We start from the raw sequence: 19,025 nt of genomic DNA on the forward strand, positions 1-19,025 counted from the left end.
TTTTAACAGAAAAATAGATAATGATTTTACTTTTTTAAGCATAAAACTGTCATAATTTTATGTAAGTTTAATTAGTAATATAATCATTTAAAAATTAAATATTTTATTTGATTTAACAATTTATTTAATATTCTTTTTTAAATTAAATAAAAAATTTAAGATAAACCAATTTAACAAAAAAATAATATATATTTTTACTTTTTTAAGTATAATTATTAAAATATATCTAAATTAAAAAAATGATAGACTACTTAACTATTTTAAACAAAAAAGTTTATTATGCAATAAAATATCTTGTTATTTGAGTGAAGAACTAGAGTAAGAATTATTAAAATATAAAATAACTTTTTAATAATACCATAAAGACTAAAGTATCATATACCCAACTATTCCTAATTTTTAAAATTAATAAGGGATTTATTTAATTTAAGCCAGAAAATCAAATAATAATCATAATATACTATAATTTAAATACCTTAAAAAACAGTTTATGAATTATATTTTAATATTTAAATACTTAAAATAAAAACTCCTTATCTTTATTAAAAATTTTTTAGAAATTACAAATAAGTGCTTTTATATGTGAAATTTTACAATACTTGCATGTCTATATTAGCCATGAATCTAATATTTAAATAAATAGTAGATTAATTTGGAATCCTTTTTACATAATTTAATTGTTTTTTTTTCTAAATAAATGCATTTAAAAATCTAAGTATCTAAGTTCATTTACTTACAGCTGTAATCAATGTTAAAAAACAGAACTTGATCACTAAATTACATGAAAGCAATATAAATGAAATATTATTTTTTTTCAATTCCGATTTAAATAAAAGTAAAATTAAGTATACTTAATTGAAAATAATTAGACTCTATTGATGTATTTTTTTAAAAGTTGATTAAATTTTAAATCTTTCTTCAATAATTGGTTGATATCTTTTAAAAATAAGCAATAAAAGTAAGTGAAATATAAATCTTAAATAGAATATTATGGTACTAACAGGTGAGCTGACTGCTTTATATTCAGCTATAAGCTATGCAGCATCCGCAACTATTCTATCAGATATTGCTAAAACTACTTCTCCTGTAATATTAAACTTTTTGAGAATGTTAGTCTCTGCAGCTTTTACTTACATAGTTGTTTTTAACTTTTGTGACTCCATTTTACCGTAAGACGAATTTTACGTTTACTTGAAGCTAATAATATCTGGGATTAGTGGAATTGGTTTAGGTGATATTTTTTACTTTAAAACTTTAGGGTGTATTGGTGCAAGAAAGACTATTCTATTGGAAACTATGGCACCTCCCTTTACAGGTTTTATTTCATGGGTATATTATGGAAAAACCCTTTCTATTGGAGGATGGATTGGAATAGTTATTACAATGTCAGGTGTTTACTTAGTTTTTAAAAATGAAGAGAATAATTAAGCAGAGTAATTTCAAACAGAATTAATAATTTAGGAATAAAACATGAATGAATTACCATTAATTTCACTAAGCTAATAAACAACTAACGATGAAGAGCCTAAAGTAAAATATTAAAGCAAATTAAGAGGAATTCTAAGCAGTTTAAAAGATTTTCTTATTTCTCCTTTCTATAATATGCAAAAAGAATTTGTAGGATTGTTGAATGGAGTTGGTTATACCTTTTGCTGGGGTTTAAGCATGGTTCTATCTCATGATGCTGCTCACTCAGGTTCATTAAATCCTTTATAGAGTGCATTATTAAGACTATTAGCTGGTCTTCTATGCGTTGCTCTAATTATTTTACTCAAAAGCAATGAGAAATTTCATTGGCCATTTTTATCATACTAAGATAATAAAATATTCTTTTTAGGTATTTTGATAGGACCTATTCTGGGTATTTGGTCTCAATAGGTATCTTTGATGTTTACAAAACCAGAAATATCCTAAACTATCATATCAACCACTCCAATTTTTGGCATTGTTTTTACCTATTTCAAAGGAGAATAATTAAAAATGAGATACATTTATGGAGCTCTATTAGCCGTTTTAGGGGTTTGTATCATGATATGGTACTGATGTGAATTTTGAAATTTAGTAAAAATAGCTACAAAAAAATCATATAAGTTGATACGTTATTTTTTGTGTAGTTACTTTGTAAAGTGAAATTCACATCAAAATTTATATTATTATTAAGTTAAAATAAAGATCAATAATTAGAAAGAAATTTTTATTAACTTTTTAATTTCAGCTGAAGAATTAATAAATATTCAATTTTCAGCCACTCAAATAATTTAGTTTACTTAATAAATAAATTAATAGGTATTACATTTTTGACAAAAAAATAAAAAATTACCAAATTAATGGCTGATAACAACTGATAAAAATGAAAATTCAAAACTGAATTGGTATACTATATTTATAATTGTATTATGAATCAATTTCATTTAAATTATTCATAGCGTTTTCTGACATCTGATTAATATTCTTTTTTAATTTTCTAGCTCTATTTTTAAGAATATTAATACCACTAACAAATTTCGTTACACTTTCTTACTCAAAGTTTGCTATTTTTTCCTCATCATTTTTTTAAATGTTTTCAAAATAAGACAGTTCATTTTTTACAAATCTGTCTATATATTGCTATGAAACTTTTACCCCTTTAAAAAGTTCTGTAAAATTTTCTTCATTTTCCTTTTAAAATTGATTCATTTTATTTGATTAGCTATGGTTATTATGTAAAGGTTGCTTATTTCCATTAAAGAAGTAATTAGAGTGCATATTAATTTGTTATTTAGCCTTTTATTGTGTTATCTATTTTTTCATATGTATTTTAGGGTCAACTTTAATAAATTTATATTTGCTTAGATTTATAACAGACTAACCATTATCTGAGTTTTACAATTTTAATAATGATTTAGATGTATTTTATTACGATTTATCTTATCGGTCTAGAGATTAACAAATTTAATTATTATTTTTTTTATCTTTAAAATGGTTTTTAAGTTCACTCAATATACTTGAATTATTCATAGGGGTTAATGATTTTTAATCAGCTTAACTTTTATCTTATATTTATGTAATTTCAATTGCAGAAAAGTCGTTTTCTAATTATTATTTTTAATGTTTCCTTTCATAGTTCTACTATTAATAATTATATTACAAATGTGAAAGGTACTTCTGTTAAGAATTATTATTGATACTTAAATTTCTAAAAATCATAGAAGCAAGATTTAACTCACTCGAATGTCTTTTGTGAGTATTTGGTTGACTACTTATAGATTATTTGCTTGCTATTTAGCTAATATCTATAGTATTACCATTTTATAAAGAACCTCTTTTAGTTGCTATTTATTTAGACAAAGGAGATACTTTATCTATCACATTGCAATATCCTTTTATTTTATCCTAATTTATTGTAAATCCTTTTTAAAAATTTATAGGAGACTAATCTTGAAGATTATTTGAACTTTAAGGTTAAGAAATAGATATATTTTTTTTTTAAAATAGTTAATTTACTAGAAGTCCCATTTATTACTTGTTTCCTTTTTGCTTGGGACTTTTACTTATATTTTCATTTATTGATTTTTTTAATAGATATTTATAAGATTCATGTCTTAGTTTTTCTGACTAGCTTCCATCTCCTGGACCTAACATTATGCTCTAATAATAAATTATTTTTTATTTAAATTGAATCATTTTAGATTAAACAAATAATAGAAATCAATCCTTTTCATTAATAAATAAATTAAAACCTTTGAAATGAGTCTTCCTATACTATCTCTTTCCTAAATAAAAGGTAAAAAGCGCTTTTAATGAATTTGCTTTGAGATATTTTGATTTTACTAGCTCTAAATCTATTAAGTTTTTTCTTCTACTTCTCCATTATTAAACTGTGGATTGTTTATAAAACCGTTACTTACATCTTTTAATTAATCCAAGTTGCTTAAAGTTTGCAATTAAATTGAAGATTATTGCCTTTCAAAGTTATTAGATTTCTTAGCTCTATATGGACTTTATTGTAGTTCTAAATTTTTCATTAGCAAACTCCTGCGAAATTATTATATTCCATTGTAGTCTTTATTATATTTGTATGAGTGCAATTAATCCATTTTTTGCTTTAAACAGTATTAAATATACAAATTACAATTCGTAATTACAATTTATTAAAATTAATATTAAGTCTTATAACTTATAATTAATTCCTATGATTGATTATACAAATATAGATAAGCACTTTTATTCAAAATAAATTTCACAAATAGTTCTAGTATTTTTTAAATATTATTTTACAATTTAAAAGATGATAAATTTATTTTTTGTTAATGTGTTTTTATTTTGATTAACTATTACATAAAATTAGATATTTACAAAAAAAATTATTTTAAATAAACAAAACAATAGATAAATAAATAGACAAATAATTATCTTAATTTATTAAACTAAAGTTAATTATAAGCTTTTTGAAAACAACAACCTAAAAATCAAATGAATTTACTAATTTTAATAATGAGTAAAAATGGACAACCAAAATTAATTATTTTAATTAAAATCATGTAATAATAATTTTTGAATTAGTTTTTAAACCGAAAATAAGTATTTGAAAGTTAAAATAGTTTTCTCTTTTTCCTCAAATATTAAATTATTTTCCAAAATATTAAAAAAATTAAGTTTGATAATTATTTTAAGATATATATATATAATATATTAAGTATCTTAATGCTTTTACATGAAGTAGAATAAAAGAGTGAAAAATTAATTGAAAGAATTTGTGATCATAATTCATTAATCATTAATTAATTCACGATTTTATTTTTAAATTTTTATAAAGCAAATAGTTCTTGATCAGACATTTTAATCTTAAATCCAAAACTTTTAAAAAATACAAAATATATATTAGAAACTTAAGATTATTTAAATGAAATTATTTAATCCTTATTAATTTATAAAATTTGTACATATTTATTATTTATTCAAGAAAATAATTTGAAATAAAAAAATTATAGTAATAAATGTTAAATTATTTGTTTAAGTTATTTTTAGATCAGAAAAAGAAGCAATATTTATTAAGTACTAATTTTCTCTATTCAACTTATTATAAAAATTAAACTTTGATTTAGAGCCAAAAGAATATGAGGAATTTAGTGATATGAGTAAGGTAAAAATATTAATTTTTTAATTTTATAATTAATTAAATAATAATATGATAAATTCTAATTATATTTTTTTCTATATAACATATAGAGGATAATAATAATAGTTTTATGTAAATTTAATAATCGTTTATTATTGCATTAATAAAATTGTATACTTATTAAATTAAAAAATATTTAAATATATAAAAATAAAACTTCTGAAAATTGTATATAATTATTTATTAATATCTCCTATTTGCATGAAAAATGAAAATTGGTAATGTGGATAGGAGGAAGAAAAGTGCAAATAAAAATGAATGAAAATTTAATTTGTAAAAAATAGAAGAAATATATTTGTTGTCTTAGATATTAATTAATTGCTTTTAGAAAACTGTGATGAAAAATTTAAATCTTTTAAAAAGTGGAAGGTTTTGTTTTGCTTGTTTAATAAAAATAAATAGACCTTCAATAAAATTAAATATTAAATAAAAATACAATATATATTTTTTTCTTTTCATAATCAAAGAAAGACGAAGTAAACATTTTAAATAGTCTAATCGCGCGAAAGGAAAAGAAAAGTAAAGGAAATCATAAGCTAAGTGATAAGAAGAAAAAATGGTAACTTTAACTGAAAGCTATTAAAAGAGAAAATTAATTTTTTTTATATTTGTTATAGCCTTAGCCTCTCGTTTGGACATAATTAAAATAAACTGGTACAACATAGCCAACCGCTAGATCTGGTCATACCATCATAACTGTAGGTAAGACTCATATCATGTTCGGTGGTTTAGACAATGACAAGAATAACTACAAGGACGGTAAAATAGCTCCCAATAACTAAGTATTTACCTTGAAGTTAACTTAAAATAACTGCGAATGGCGTTAAATTGCATGCTAAGGTGATGTACCTTTGCCCAGATGTTATCATGCATCTTGCGCTATTTCGGCTGATAAAATGTTAGTTTTTGGTGGTAGTTACACTTCTAATTTGCGTTTTAATGACACATACATCCTCAAGACAAGTAATTTTTTTGATTAATTTAAATCGGTTTGACATTTTATTTGAGTTTTAGTTGGAAATTTGCAATTTTAAAAAAATGAGGAATAAACAAATAAATATTGTTTTTTCTTTTTCTTGTTGAATTTAATTGATATCTTAAAGTGTTTTCATTCAATAATGAATGAAAATTTTAAGATTCCAATAATTGTTTCAAAACGAATCTAATTTAATTATAACAATAAAAATAAAACCTCCAATTTTAATTAAAGCTGAATAATTTATTATTAATTTGAATTAATATTTATTGATTAGCAACGAATGTTAAAAATGGCTTTAAAATTTTTTTTAATTTGAATTAAACAAATTTTCAATTTTCTCTAATAAATATTTATTTTTAATGTTTATTAAAAAATAATATTTATTAAAAAAGCTTCATATTAATGGAGTAAGCCTGCTAACTAAATTAGCGGAGGAGAACCAAAAAATGCTGAATCAAAAATTGGTGCACCTTAGCCTAGATATGGTCATAGTGCAACTTTCTTTGAAGGAAAGGTTTATATTTTTGGTGGACATGGTGGTATTAATTATTAAAGACTTGCTTTTAATGACTTATATGTTCTAGAAACTGAAAACTTTGAATGGACTAGACTTGAACCTAAGGGTAATCCTCCTGATCCAAGAGGTGGTCACTCTGCTGCTATGATGGCTAACAAGCCTTAGTTAATGATTTTCGGTGGTTGGAGTTTTACTTCATAATATTCAAATATTATGATTTATGATATTGAAAAAGATGAATGGGTTGATCCCGAAATTGCTCATGAAATTCCTAAATGGAATCTTTCAGGTATCATGGCTCCCTCCATTCCTTCATGGAAGTATTTTATCTTCGGTGGTAGCGTTGGTTCATTTGAAGAAGGTGGTAATAGAACTAATTCTCGTTTTGTTGATGACTCTTTTGTTTTAGATATAGACACTCTCAGCTGGAGTTCCATTAATTTGGAAGCTGATGAAACTTCAAAAGTAAGAAATCTATTTTAAATATTGGTTTATGCTAAATTTATTCTTTTTAACTTAATAGGCTGTCTGCAAACCAAGACCAAGAGAAAGTGCTTCTATTTTCTATGATTCTGGAGAATCTAGAGCTATAGTTTTCGGTGGTTGGGCCAACAACTGGTTGAATGACTTATGGGCTTTGAATGTTTCAACAATTACTGGTCCTCCTTATGCTATTTTCAGTATTAAGCCAGCTTTAGGACCACTCACTGGTAAAACTAAAGTTCTTATTGAAGGTGATGGCTTTAAGGATACTTAAAATATTTCAGTTAAATTTTCAGGCGGTAAGTTAGAAAAGGAAGTTAATGGTACTTTTGTTAATGAGAAAGAAATTTCTTGTGAAACTCCTACCTTCGACTATCCAAGATCTGTAGAAGTAACTGTTTGCATGAACAAGGGTGATTATACTATCACAAAGAGTGCTTTTACTTATTATTTGAATACAAAGGCTGACAAAACTATTGCTTATGGTCCTGGTCTTCTTACAGAGAACTTAATTGGTGTTCAAACAACTATTGTCATCTAGGCTCGTAATAAGAATGATTAAAATCGTGAATCTGGCTCTGATGAATTTGTTGTTACTATTCGCAATCCTGCTAAAATTAAAAAGGAAGAAGAAGTTAAAGAAGGTGATAAGGCAAATACTAAAAACACTATCAAGGAAGATGAAGAAGAAGAAGGTGAAGATGAAGAAGAAAATAAAAAAAAGAAAGAAGCTGAAAAGGCTGCTGCTGAAAAAGCTGCTGCAGAAAAAGCTGCTGAAGAAGAGCAAGGTGAAGCTGTAGATCCATCTCTTGTTCCCTTCAATATAGTTGATAATGATGATGGTTCTTACTTCATACAATTTACTGTAAATAATAAAATCAATTTTTTTATTTTAATTAACTAATAAAAAATATTTTTAAATAAAGAGTGAAGAGGAAGCTGTTTTAGAAATTGATATTAAATTCAAGGATGAGAATAATGAACTTCATTCTATCAGAGGTAATCCTTTCAGATGTGGATTCGTCAAAGGATCTAAGCCTAACAATAATGACTTGACTGGTTCTGCTGTCATGAATTATATCTCTAAGTAACTCAAAGACATCTAAGAATTTATTGAAAACACCAAAGAAAATATTGAAATCAGAAATAAGAATATTAGAGAAAATGTTTCTGAGCTTATCAACGTTATGATTAATTTGGAAAAAGTTCGTGTAAAGAATGACGATGATGTCCTTACTCTTGATACAGTTGAAGAAATGCTCAATTTCCTAAAGAAAAAAGATTTTGGTAAGGATTCTGATATCAAAAAATGTAAGAAATTACAAGAAGAATGGAAAAATCTTGCTAAAATGGCTCAAGCAGTCAAAAAAGATATCCAAAATCCAGTTAAAACTGAATCAGATAAAACAAAGGAAAATATTAAGAAATTCGAAGAAATTACCCTTAAAGAATATGCTAACAGCTTAAAGAAAGAAAGTTTCTTCATCTATAAGACTGGAGTTTCAGAGTCTTTTAAGAGAATTGGTGAAGTTAAGTAAAAGGTTGACGAATTCGAAGTTCAACTCAACCAATATGAAGATTTCGCCCGTATGTTTGAATTCCCTGATGCAGTTATCGGAAGCAAGAAATTGATGGAATAAATCCGTACTGATGTCAGCTCTGTTGAAAAGTTGTGGGTCAGAATTGAAATTTCTGAAAAAACCATGGATGAATATAAAAAAATGAAGTGGGGCTCAATCAACTCTATGGATATGGAAGATGAAATCAAAAAGCTCAGAAAAGCGCTTACAGATTTGCGTGGTATCGATAAGAGATCTAATGCATTTATTGGAATAACTGAAGAACTTAAGAAGTGGGCCACTTTCTTACCTCTTCTCGGTGAACTTAAAGATCCTTCTATGAACTCAGAAGATGGCCGTCACTGGAAAAAGCTTAAGGACTTAGTTAAGAAGGAATTCGATGTCAGCTAAGAACTTATGCTTGAAATCATTTGGGATTTGAAATTGTTCGATTATAAAGATGGTATTGAAGAAATTACTGATTAAGCTAAGCAAGAATTAAAAATGGAAAAAGCATTAAAGAAGATTATTGATTTCTGGAGAGATATTGAATTTGAACTTGTTCAACATAAGAACACCGATATTCACACTTTGAAGATGAGCGAAGAAAACTTTGAAACTTTAGAAGACCATCAATTACAAATTAACAATATGCTTTTAAGTAAGTATGTAGCTTACTTCGAAAAGGAAGTTGAAAAATGGAAGTATGATTTGGGTAGCGTTTATGATGTTGTTTAATTATTACTTGAAGTCTAAAAGACATGGTCTTTCTTAGAAAATCTATTCATCTAATCAGAAGAAGTTAAGCGTGAATTACCTAATGAATCAGCTCAATTTGTTGGTATTGATAAAGATATGAAAGAAATTATGCAAAAGGGTTGTGATATCAAGAATTGTTTAAAGTTCTGTACAATTGAAGGTATGCTTAAGAGATTAGAAAATATTCAAGCCCAATTGAAAGTTTGCGAAAAGGCTTTAAATGAATTCTTGGATAGCAAGCGTCGTGCTTTCCCTCGTTTCTACTTCGTTTCAGTTAATGACTTGTTAGATATTTTATCTAATGGTAATTCTCCTGCCAAGATTAATCGTCACATGAGTAAAATCTTCTAAGCTATTGATAATTTGTAATTAAAGGAAGACAGCTCTGGTGGTCGTCCAACTGCTTTAAAGATGATTTCTTGTGTTGGTACTGAAGAAGTTGATTTCTCATCACCCCGTTTACTATAGGGTAAGGTAGAAAGCTATCTCAAGGATGTTATTGACACCATGATTGGAACTCTTAAGTCAGTTGCCAACTCCTCTTTCAAGAATTTCTAATCCATGACTCGTAAGGAATGGTTGAAGTCAGATCCTTCATAAATTACTTTATTGGTCAACAACATCATATGGTCAAAGGCTGTTGAAGATTGTTTCTTAAAGCTCTAGAGCGGTGATATCAATGCAATGAAGCTATTTTTAGATGAATCTATCAAATAATTAACTGAGCTTATTGGTATGGTCTAAGGTGACTTGTCAAAGCCCCTTCGTCAAAAGATTATGTGTTTAATCACTATTGATACCCACTCTCGTGATGTCGTTCATCGTTTGATAAATGAGCATGTCCGTAAGGCTGAAGAATTTTAATGGTAATCATAACTTAAATTTTATTGGGTTGATAATGATGCTAAGATTAAGATTGCTGATGCTCGTTTTGTTTACAATTATGAATATCTTGGTAATGGTCCACGTTTGGTTATTACTCCTTTGACAGATCGTATTTATGTCACAGCCACTTAGGCTCTTCACTTAAAGATGGGTTGCGCTCCTGCTGGTCCTGCAGGTACTGGTAAGACAGAAACTACTAAAGATCTCGCTAATGCACTTGCTAAGGCATGTTATGTATTCAATTGTTCATCAGAAATGAACTATGAATCTATGGGTAATATTTATAAAGGTCTCGCTTCTTCAGGATGTTGGGGTTGTTTTGATGAATTCAATAGATTATTACCAGAAGTGCTTTCTGTGTGCTCTGTTTAGTTCAAGGCTGTCACTGATGCTATTAAGCAAAATGTTGAACGTTTTATTATCGAAGGTGATGAAATTTCTTTAGATCCCACTTGTGGTGTCTTCATTACAATGAATCCTGGTTATTTAGGTCGTGCAGAATTGCCTGAAGGTTTGAAGGCACTTTTCCGTCCTATTACTGTCGTTGTTCCTGATTTGGAATTAATTTGCGAAAATATGCTTATGGCTGAAGGTTTTATTGAAGCTAAAATTCTTGCCAAAAAATTCGTTACCCTTTATATGCTTTGCCGTGATTTACTCTCTAAATAACTTCACTATGATTGGGGTCTCCGTGCCATTAAGTCTGTCTTGGTCGTCGCTGGTGGTTTCAAACGTTCTGAACCTGAAATTGCTGAATAAGCCTTGCTTATGAGAGCTTTAAGAGATTTCAATATTCCTAAAATTGCTTTCTAAGATTTGTATGTCTTCCACGGCCTTTTAGGTGATCTCTTCCCTGGTATCAATATTAAGCCTAAGAAAGATCTTGATTTTGAAAAAATTATTACAGATGTTTGCATTGAAAATAAGCTTGACCCTGATCCAGAATTTGTATTGAAGGTTGTTTAGCTTAGTGAATTACTTGCTATTCGTCACTGTGTCTTCGTTATGGGCCCTCCTGGAGCTGGTAAATCTACTACTTGGAAGATTCTTGCTAAGGCTTAAGATAAGACCAACAAGAAGACTACTTTAATTGATATTGATCCTAAAGTCGTCTCAACAAAGGACTTTTATGGATATAACTTACCTTCAAAAGAATGGAAGGATGGTTTATTCTCAAAAATGTTACGTTCATTAGCTGAATAGCCTGATACCAATCCTAAATGGATTTGCCTAGATGGTGATCTTGATGCTAATTGGATCGAATCTATGAACTCTGTTATGGATGACAATAAGATTTTGACACTTGCCAATAACGAGCGTATTCCTCTTAAGCCTCACATGAGAGCTCTTTTCGAAATTCGTGATTTACGTTTTGCCACTCCTGCTACTGTCTCTCGTGCTGGTATTCTTTATATTTCTGATGAAGTTGGATACTAATGGCGTTCATATGTTAAATCTTGGATTAAGTAAGAATTTAGCTAAGATTAGGAAATGTCCAAGAACCTTGATACTCTTTTTGGCAAATATGTTCCTGATACTCTTGACCACATTAAAAAACACTGCAGATTCTTAGTTCCAGTCTCACCTATCTCCTAAGTCATTTCAATTTGTAAGTCTCTTCAAACTTTACTTAAAGGAGATGTTAAAAATCTTGAATATCTTTTTGTATATGCTCTTATTTGGGCTATTGGTGGTGCTCTTGCTGAAAAGGATTCTATTGATTATCGTAAAGATTTCTCTACTTGGTGGAAAGGTGCATGGAAAACTGCAGTAAAATTCCCAAGTAAAGGTACTATTTTCGATTACTATGTTGACTAATCTGGAGATTCTTCTAAATTCGTTGAATGGAGTAAGAGATTAGAAAATAAGGAATTTGATCCTTAAGTCGAAACTATGGGTAATATAACAGTTAACACTATCGAAACTCTTGCTACTACAGAATTTATTAAGTCTTACTTGATGGTAAAACACCCTTCTCTTCTTATAGGTAACTCTGGTTGTGGTAAGACTCAACTTGCTAAGGGTATTCTCAAAGAAATTGTGCAAGCAAAGCCTGAAAACTATGCTTATTAGTTAATCAATTTCAACTATTACACAGATTCAACTTATCTTTAGGGTTAAATTGAACAAACTTTAGAAAAGAAAGCTGGTCGTCAATATGGTCCCCCAGGTAAAGTCCAATTAATTTACTTCATTGATGACTTGAATATGCCTTAACTTGATGCCTATGATACTCAAACTGCTATTGCACTTCTTCGTTAATTAGCTGATTATGGCCACTTCTATGATGTTAGTAAGCTTGCTCTTAAGGATATCATTAATACATAAGTACTTGCTGCTATGAATCCTTCAGCTGGTTCTTTCTTTGTTAATCCTCGTTATTAGCGTCATTTCTGGACTATTTCTATTCCATTCCCAGACAATGAATCACTTTCACTAATTTATATTACATTCCTTAATGGTCACTTAAAGAGATTCAAATCTACCATTTAAGAATACTCCAATATCATAGTCCGTGCCTCATTGATGCTTCACTAAGCTGTTACCTAAAATTTCCGTAAAACAGCTATCAATTTCCACTATGAATTCAACCTTCGTCATATGTCCAATGTATTCTAGGGTCTTCTTCTTTCTGATCCTAACAAATTTACTGAACCTGATAAATTAATTAAGCTTTGGATCCATGAGTGTGAACGTACATATGGTGATCGTTTGGTTTCTACTGATAACCTTAAGACTTATAAAGAAAATATTTTTGATATTGTTAAAAAGTCCTTTTCTAAATTCAACTTCTCACGTTACTTTGGTAATAACCCAGAAAATCTCATTTATTGCAACTTTATAGCAGGTATAAACTCTGATCGTTTCTACGACTAAATGCCTAACAATGAAATGGAAAAGCACATTTCTGAAGCTCTAAAGGAATACAATGATAACAATGCTTTTATGGGTCTTGTCCTTTTCGAAGATGCTATGAAGCATGTTTGCAGAATATGCCGTATTGTTCTTCCTTCTTCAGGACATGCTTTACTTGTAGGTGTTGGTGGTTCTGGTAAGTAATCTCTATCTAAATTAGCTTCATTCATTATGGGTTATACAACTTTCTCTATCACAATTTCTGCTACCTACTCCATGGTTGATCTTCGTAATGATTTATAATAATTATACTTCAAGTGTGGTCCTAAAGAAGAAGGTATTCTTTTCCTCTTTACTGAAGGTTAAATTACTAATGAACGTTTCCTTGTGTACATTAACGATCTTCTTTCCTCTGGTGAAATTGCTGAACTTTACACACTTGATGAAAAAGAAGCCATGATCAACTAAGTCCGTGCAAAGGTTAAGGGTGAGGGTAAACCTGATACTCGTGAAAACTGTTGGAATTGGTTTATTGATCAAGTTAAAAAGAATCTCCACATGGCTATTTGTTTCTCTCCTGTTGGTGATATGCGTCGTCGTGCTCGTTAATTCCCTGCTCTTGTTAATTGTACTGTTATCGATTGGTTCTAACCTTGGCCTTATGAGGCACTTTTCAATGTCGCTAAATCTTTCCTTGAACCAGTTGATTTAGGTGATGATAAGGTACGTGAAGCCGTCGTTAAATTCATGCCTTTCTCTTTCACTCTAGTCAATGATTTGGGTCTTAAACTTCTTGAATAAGAACGTCGTTATGCCTATACCACTCCTAAATCTTTCCTTGAACTTATTTCCTTATTCACAAATATGCTTGCTTAAAAACGTGAGTCTCTAGAAAGAAACAAGGAACGTTATGAAACAGGTCTTGTAAAACTCAAAGAAACTGCTGAATAAGTCGCTATTATTGAAGTTGAAGTCAAAGAAAAGTAAGTAGAAGCTGAAGCTAAGAAGAAAGAAGCTGATGCCTTCGCAGAAGTTGTAGGTCGTGAAAAAGATAAAGTAGAAAAAGAAAATTCTAAAGCCACAATTGAAGCAGATAAGTGTGGTCTCATTAAATAAAATGTAGAAGCTCAAAAATCCTCTACCTAATAGGATCTAGATGCAGCCCAACCTCTTGTCGAATAAGCCAAGTCTGCTCTTAACTCTATTTCTAAAAAAGATTTCTAATAAGCTAAATCTTTTGCAAGTCCTCCTGCAGGTGTGCCAGAAGTGTTTGCTGCTACAATTTATCTCCTTGCTGGTTATTTCAATGAAGCTATTGAAATTGATAAGAACAAAAAGCCTAAGGATGTCTCATGGAAGAGTTCCTTAAAGCTGATGAAGTCCCCTGAAGAATTTATGGAAAAATTACTCAATTTCAAGGATGTCGTAGATGCAAACTAAGTTCCTGCAGCTAATGTCAATATTGTAAAGAATCAATATCTCAATATGCCTTCTTTCACTCCTGAATAGATGGCTTCAAAGTCAGCTGCTGCCAAGGGTATTTGTTCTTGGGTCGTTAATATTGTTAAATATTACGATGTTATTTAAGATGTTGAACCTAAGCGTAAAGCTCTTAAGGAAGCTACAGAATAACTTGAAGAAGCTACTGTTAAGCTTAATGAAGTCGAAGAAGTTGTTAGAAAGCTTAATGAAGAATTGAATAAGCTTAAAGCTGAAAACGATAAGGCTATTGCTGAAAGAAATGCAGCTATTTCAGAAGCTGAAAGATGTGCCAGAAGACTTAATTTAGCATAAAGATTAGTAACAGCTCTTTCCAGTGAAAATGAACGTTGGGGTAAATCTATCATTCAATTAGAAGATTAACTCAAACTTATGGTTGGTGATGTCCTCGTTGCCTCTTCTTTCGTCAGTTATTCTGGTCCTTTCAACAAGAAATTCCGTAATATTATGATTAACCAGAACTTCATGAAATTCATGAAAGAGCATACCATTCCTATGTCTCCTGATCCAAATCCTATTAAAATTTTAACTGATGAATCAACCATCGCTCTTTGGAACAAATAAAAACTTCCAAGTGACTCTGTCTCTATAGAAAATGGTACAATTCTCACAAACTCTGCAAGATATCCTTTGATGATTGATCCTCAATTATAGGGTATTACTTGGATTCGTGAAAAGGAAAAAGCAAACAACTTGAAGATCCTTCGTCTTGGCTCAAAGAATATTAACAGAGATCTTGAATTATCCATTGAAAATGGTTACTCTGCCATCATCGAAAATATGAATGAACGTATTGATGCTATATTGATGCCTATTATTGCACGTTCTTTCATTAAGAGAGGTAAAAATAAAATTATTAAATTCGCTGGTAAAGATTTGATCCTTCACCCCAACTTCAAACTTTTCCTCCATACCAAACTTTCAAATCCTCACTATCCTCCTGAAATTTAAGCAGAAGCTGCTCTTATTAACTTCACTGTCACAGAAGCTGGTTTAGGAGATTAACTTCTTTCTTTGGTCGTAGCTCGTGAACGTCCTGATTTAGCTAAAATGAAGATTGAACTTATCACTCAACAAAATGATTTCAAGATTAAATTGAAAGATCTTGAAGATGAATTATTATACAAGCTTGCTAATGCTAAGGGTGATATTCTTGATGATATTGAATTGATTGAAAATCTTGAATATTCTAAGAAGCTTTCAGTAGAAATTGCTGAAAAAGTTGCAGCTGCAAAGATTACTGAAGCTAAGATCAATGAAACTTCTGAAAATTACAGACCCGCAGCTTCACGTGGTGCTCTTTTCTATTTCTTACTTTCAGATTTGTCAAAGGTTCACTCTTTCTACAAATACTCATTAGAATCTTTCATCGTTGTCATCAATCGTGCTATTGATGCTATTTCTGAAAATAAGATTTACGGTAAAACTACAATGGTTCCATATGGTGATGAAACCTATGCCTCAAATTAACATGAAAAAGAAGAAGAAGAAGAGGAAGAAGAACATTAATAAGCTCAATAATAATAGAATTAAGAAGAATAATAAGAATAAAAGGATGAAGAAAACAAAGGACCAGTTGAAGAAGAATAGCCTGAAGGAGAAAATAAAGGGCCAGTAGAAGAAGAAGGAGCTGAAGGTTAAAACGAAGGTCCTGTAGAAGAAGAAAATGCTGAAAACTAAGAAGGAGAAGGTGAAGAAGAAGGAGAAAAACAACAAAAGGCAAAAGATTCTGATGAGCCTATGAGTCCCAGATCTTTGAAGAAGCGTGTTGACGAACTAATTGAATCACTTACTTACACTGCATATCAAACCACTCGTCGTGGTCTATTTGAAAGCCATAAGCTCATTGTTGCAGCTATGCTTTGTCTTAGAGTTTTATTGCGTTCAGAAGAACTTAATTCAGATGAAGTTGATCACCTCATCATTGGTAAAGTCGATGTCAATCCTACTCCTATGCCTGATGCTCTTAAATCATTCTTGAACGATAATATTTGGGCTGCTTGCAAGGCTCTTGAAACTATTCATCAATTCTAAGGTTTCTGCTAATCTCTTGAAACTGATGTTTTGTAATGGAAGAAGTGGTACAGTGAAGAAAAGGCAGAAACAGCTGATTTACCTAAGGCCTTTAAGGAATTATCAAAGTTCCACAGATTACTTCTTTTACGTGCTTTACGTCCTGACAGACTTCCATCTGCTTTGAGCTAATTCGTTCATGATAAGATGGGTGAAAGATATATTGAATAACCTCCTTTCAATATCTTTGAAACATTCTAAGAAACTTCCAAAACAGTACCCATTTTCTTCGTACTTTTCCCTGGTGTTGATCCTACACCTGATGTTGAAAGAGTCGCAGCTACTTTTGATGTTTCCGCAAATAACGGCCGTTTCATTAATATTTCTATGGGTCAAGGTTAAGAAGATAGAGCTAAAAAGGCTCTCTTTGATTGTGCTTAAAAAGGACACTGGATTATGCTTTAAAATGTACATCTTATGCAAAGTTGGTTGTATGGACTTAATGGTCTTGAAGGTTTCCTTGAGAGTGTGTTTGCTTCACCTAAAACTCATCCTAATTTCCGTGTCTTCATTTCTTCCGAACCTCCTAATGTCTTACTTCCTCTTATGTAAATTATTCCTGAATCTATTTTACAAGGATCTCTCAAGATTGCAAATGAAGCTCCTTAATATTTAAAGGCTAACCTCCGTCGTGCCTATAATAAATTCGATCAAGAATTCTTAGATAAATGTGATAAGAAACCAACTGAATTTAAGTCTTGTCTCTTCGCTCTTTGCTTCTTCCACAGTCTTATGCTTGGACGTAAGAAATTCGGTACTTAAGGTTGGTCAAGAGTATATAACTTCAATGATGGTGATCTTACAATTTGTGCAGACGTACTCTACAATTATCTTTCTAAGTATGACTAAGTACCTTGGGATGATTTACGTTACATTTTCGGTGAAATTATGTATGGTGGTCATATTACAGATGTAAAATTAATTTTATTTATTTTTGAAGCAATGTTTATTAATTTTAATATTTTTTTAAAAAGGATTGGGATAGAAGAACAAATAGAACATATTTGAAGGTATTGATTAGATCTGAATTGCTTCAATAAAACTTCAACTTAGCTCCTCAATTCAAGTCACCTGATCCCAGTAAATTTGATTATGAAGCATATAGAAAATACATAGAAGAAAAATTACCAATTGAATCTCCTTAAATGTTTGGTATGCATCCTAACGCTGAAATTGGTTACTTAACATAGACTTGCGACTAGGTCTTTAATACCATCCTAGAAGTCCAAGGTGGTTCTTCAGGTGGTGGTGCTTCTAAAAAGGATGATGGTGTCATGGTTACTTTAACTGACTTTAAGACAAGATGCCCTCACGATTTCAATATGCTTCTTATTGAAGAAAAGGTTAAAGAAAAAACTCCTTATATTGTTGTTTGCTTACAAGAATGCGAACGTATGAATGGACTACTTAAAGAAATAAAGACTTCATTGGAAGATCTCCGTCTTGGTTTAACAGGTGCACTTAACATGACAGATGCTATGGAAAGCTTACAATAATCACTTTCTTTCAACAAGGTTCCAGACACTTGGGAAAAGAAGGCTTATTTCTCTAAAAAACCATTATCTTCTTGGTTTGCTGATCTTATTGAAAGAAATATATAACTCTAAGAATGGTGTAAAGAATTGGTTACTCCTACCTCTTTATGTATTTCATATCTATTCAATCCTATGTCTTATCTTACTGCTATTATGCAGTTCACAGCAAGAGCTTAGGGATTACCTCTCGATGGTGTAAATAAAATTTTTATTTTTATTCAAAAATAGTTTTTTGGTTATCATTTAAATATCATTTTAATATTTAATAATATAGATCACTATCTAAACTAACGTTACTGCTATGAAGGGTCCTGAAGATGTTGTAAATCCAGCTGAAAATGGTGCTTACATTCACGGTCTCTTCTTAGAAGGAGCTGCTTGGGAAATTGGTGGTTAAGGACAAGATGGTTACTTAATTGAACAAAAACCAAAAGAGTTACATCCTAAGATGCCAGTTATAAATGCAGTTGCAGTTCCTCTTGATAAAAAGAAGAAGAATGGTTAATATGACTGCCCAACTTATGTTACTTCTGCCAGAGGTCAAACATTTGTATTCACTGCTAACTTAAATATGGAAAGTGATGATTCTGACCCTAATAAGTGGATTCTCTCAGGTACTTGCATGCTTATGAGTGATGATTGATTGACTATTCCATTTCTAAGCAGAAAATTACTCACTGACTTCTATAAAATAAATATAAATAAATAAAAATTAATTTTT

At 29.9% G+C, this 19,025-nt stretch overlaps 3 protein-coding genes across 3 annotated transcripts; 1 reads left to right on the forward strand and 2 right to left on the reverse strand. All coding sequences in view use genetic code 6, as the record gives it.

The window, feature by feature from the left end:
- Positions 1 to 374: 374 nt before the first annotated feature.
- TTHERM_000486589 (hypothetical protein) lies at positions 375 to 1,973 on the reverse strand (the record flags this gene model as incomplete). The annotated part of the gene is made up of 5 exons (XM_012799062.1): positions 1,647 to 1,973; positions 1,484 to 1,595; positions 852 to 1,397; positions 565 to 624; positions 375 to 392 (listed from the first exon to the last, which is right to left on the reverse strand). The coding sequence occupies exons 1-5, from the start codon at positions 1,721 to 1,723 to the stop codon at positions 375 to 377; spliced, it is 813 nt and encodes a 270-aa protein (XP_012654516.1). The 5' UTR covers positions 1,724 to 1,973.
- Positions 1,974 to 2,358: 385 nt separating this feature from the next.
- Positions 2,359 to 4,145, reverse strand: TTHERM_00486590 (hypothetical protein; the record flags this gene model as incomplete). Its single annotated transcript, XM_001032871.2, has 2 exons — positions 3,720 to 4,145; positions 2,359 to 3,627 (listed from the first exon to the last, which is right to left on the reverse strand). Exons 1-2 carry the CDS (start codon positions 4,074 to 4,076, stop codon positions 2,359 to 2,361), a joined length of 1,626 nt encoding a protein of 541 aa, XP_001032871.2. The 5' UTR covers positions 4,077 to 4,145.
- A 1,569-nt stretch (positions 4,146 to 5,714) lies between these two features.
- TTHERM_00486600 (dynein-1-alpha heavy chain, flagellar inner arm I1 complex protein, putative) lies at positions 5,715 to 18,947 on the forward strand (the record flags this gene model as incomplete). Its single annotated transcript, XM_001032872.3, has 7 exons — positions 5,715 to 5,717; positions 5,776 to 6,121; positions 6,530 to 7,119; positions 7,178 to 8,002; positions 8,064 to 17,681; positions 17,744 to 18,499; positions 18,579 to 18,947. The coding sequence occupies 7 exons, from the start codon at positions 5,715 to 5,717 to the stop codon at positions 18,945 to 18,947; spliced, it is 12,507 nt and encodes a 4,168-aa protein (XP_001032872.2).
- Between the last annotated feature and the right edge of the window lie 78 nt (positions 18,948 to 19,025).

This window comes from Tetrahymena thermophila (assembly GCF_000189635.1).
Source record: "Tetrahymena thermophila SB210 genomic scaffold scf_8254527, whole genome shotgun sequence".
Classification (NCBI taxonomy): Eukaryota; Ciliophora; class Oligohymenophorea; order Hymenostomatida; family Tetrahymenidae; genus Tetrahymena; species Tetrahymena thermophila.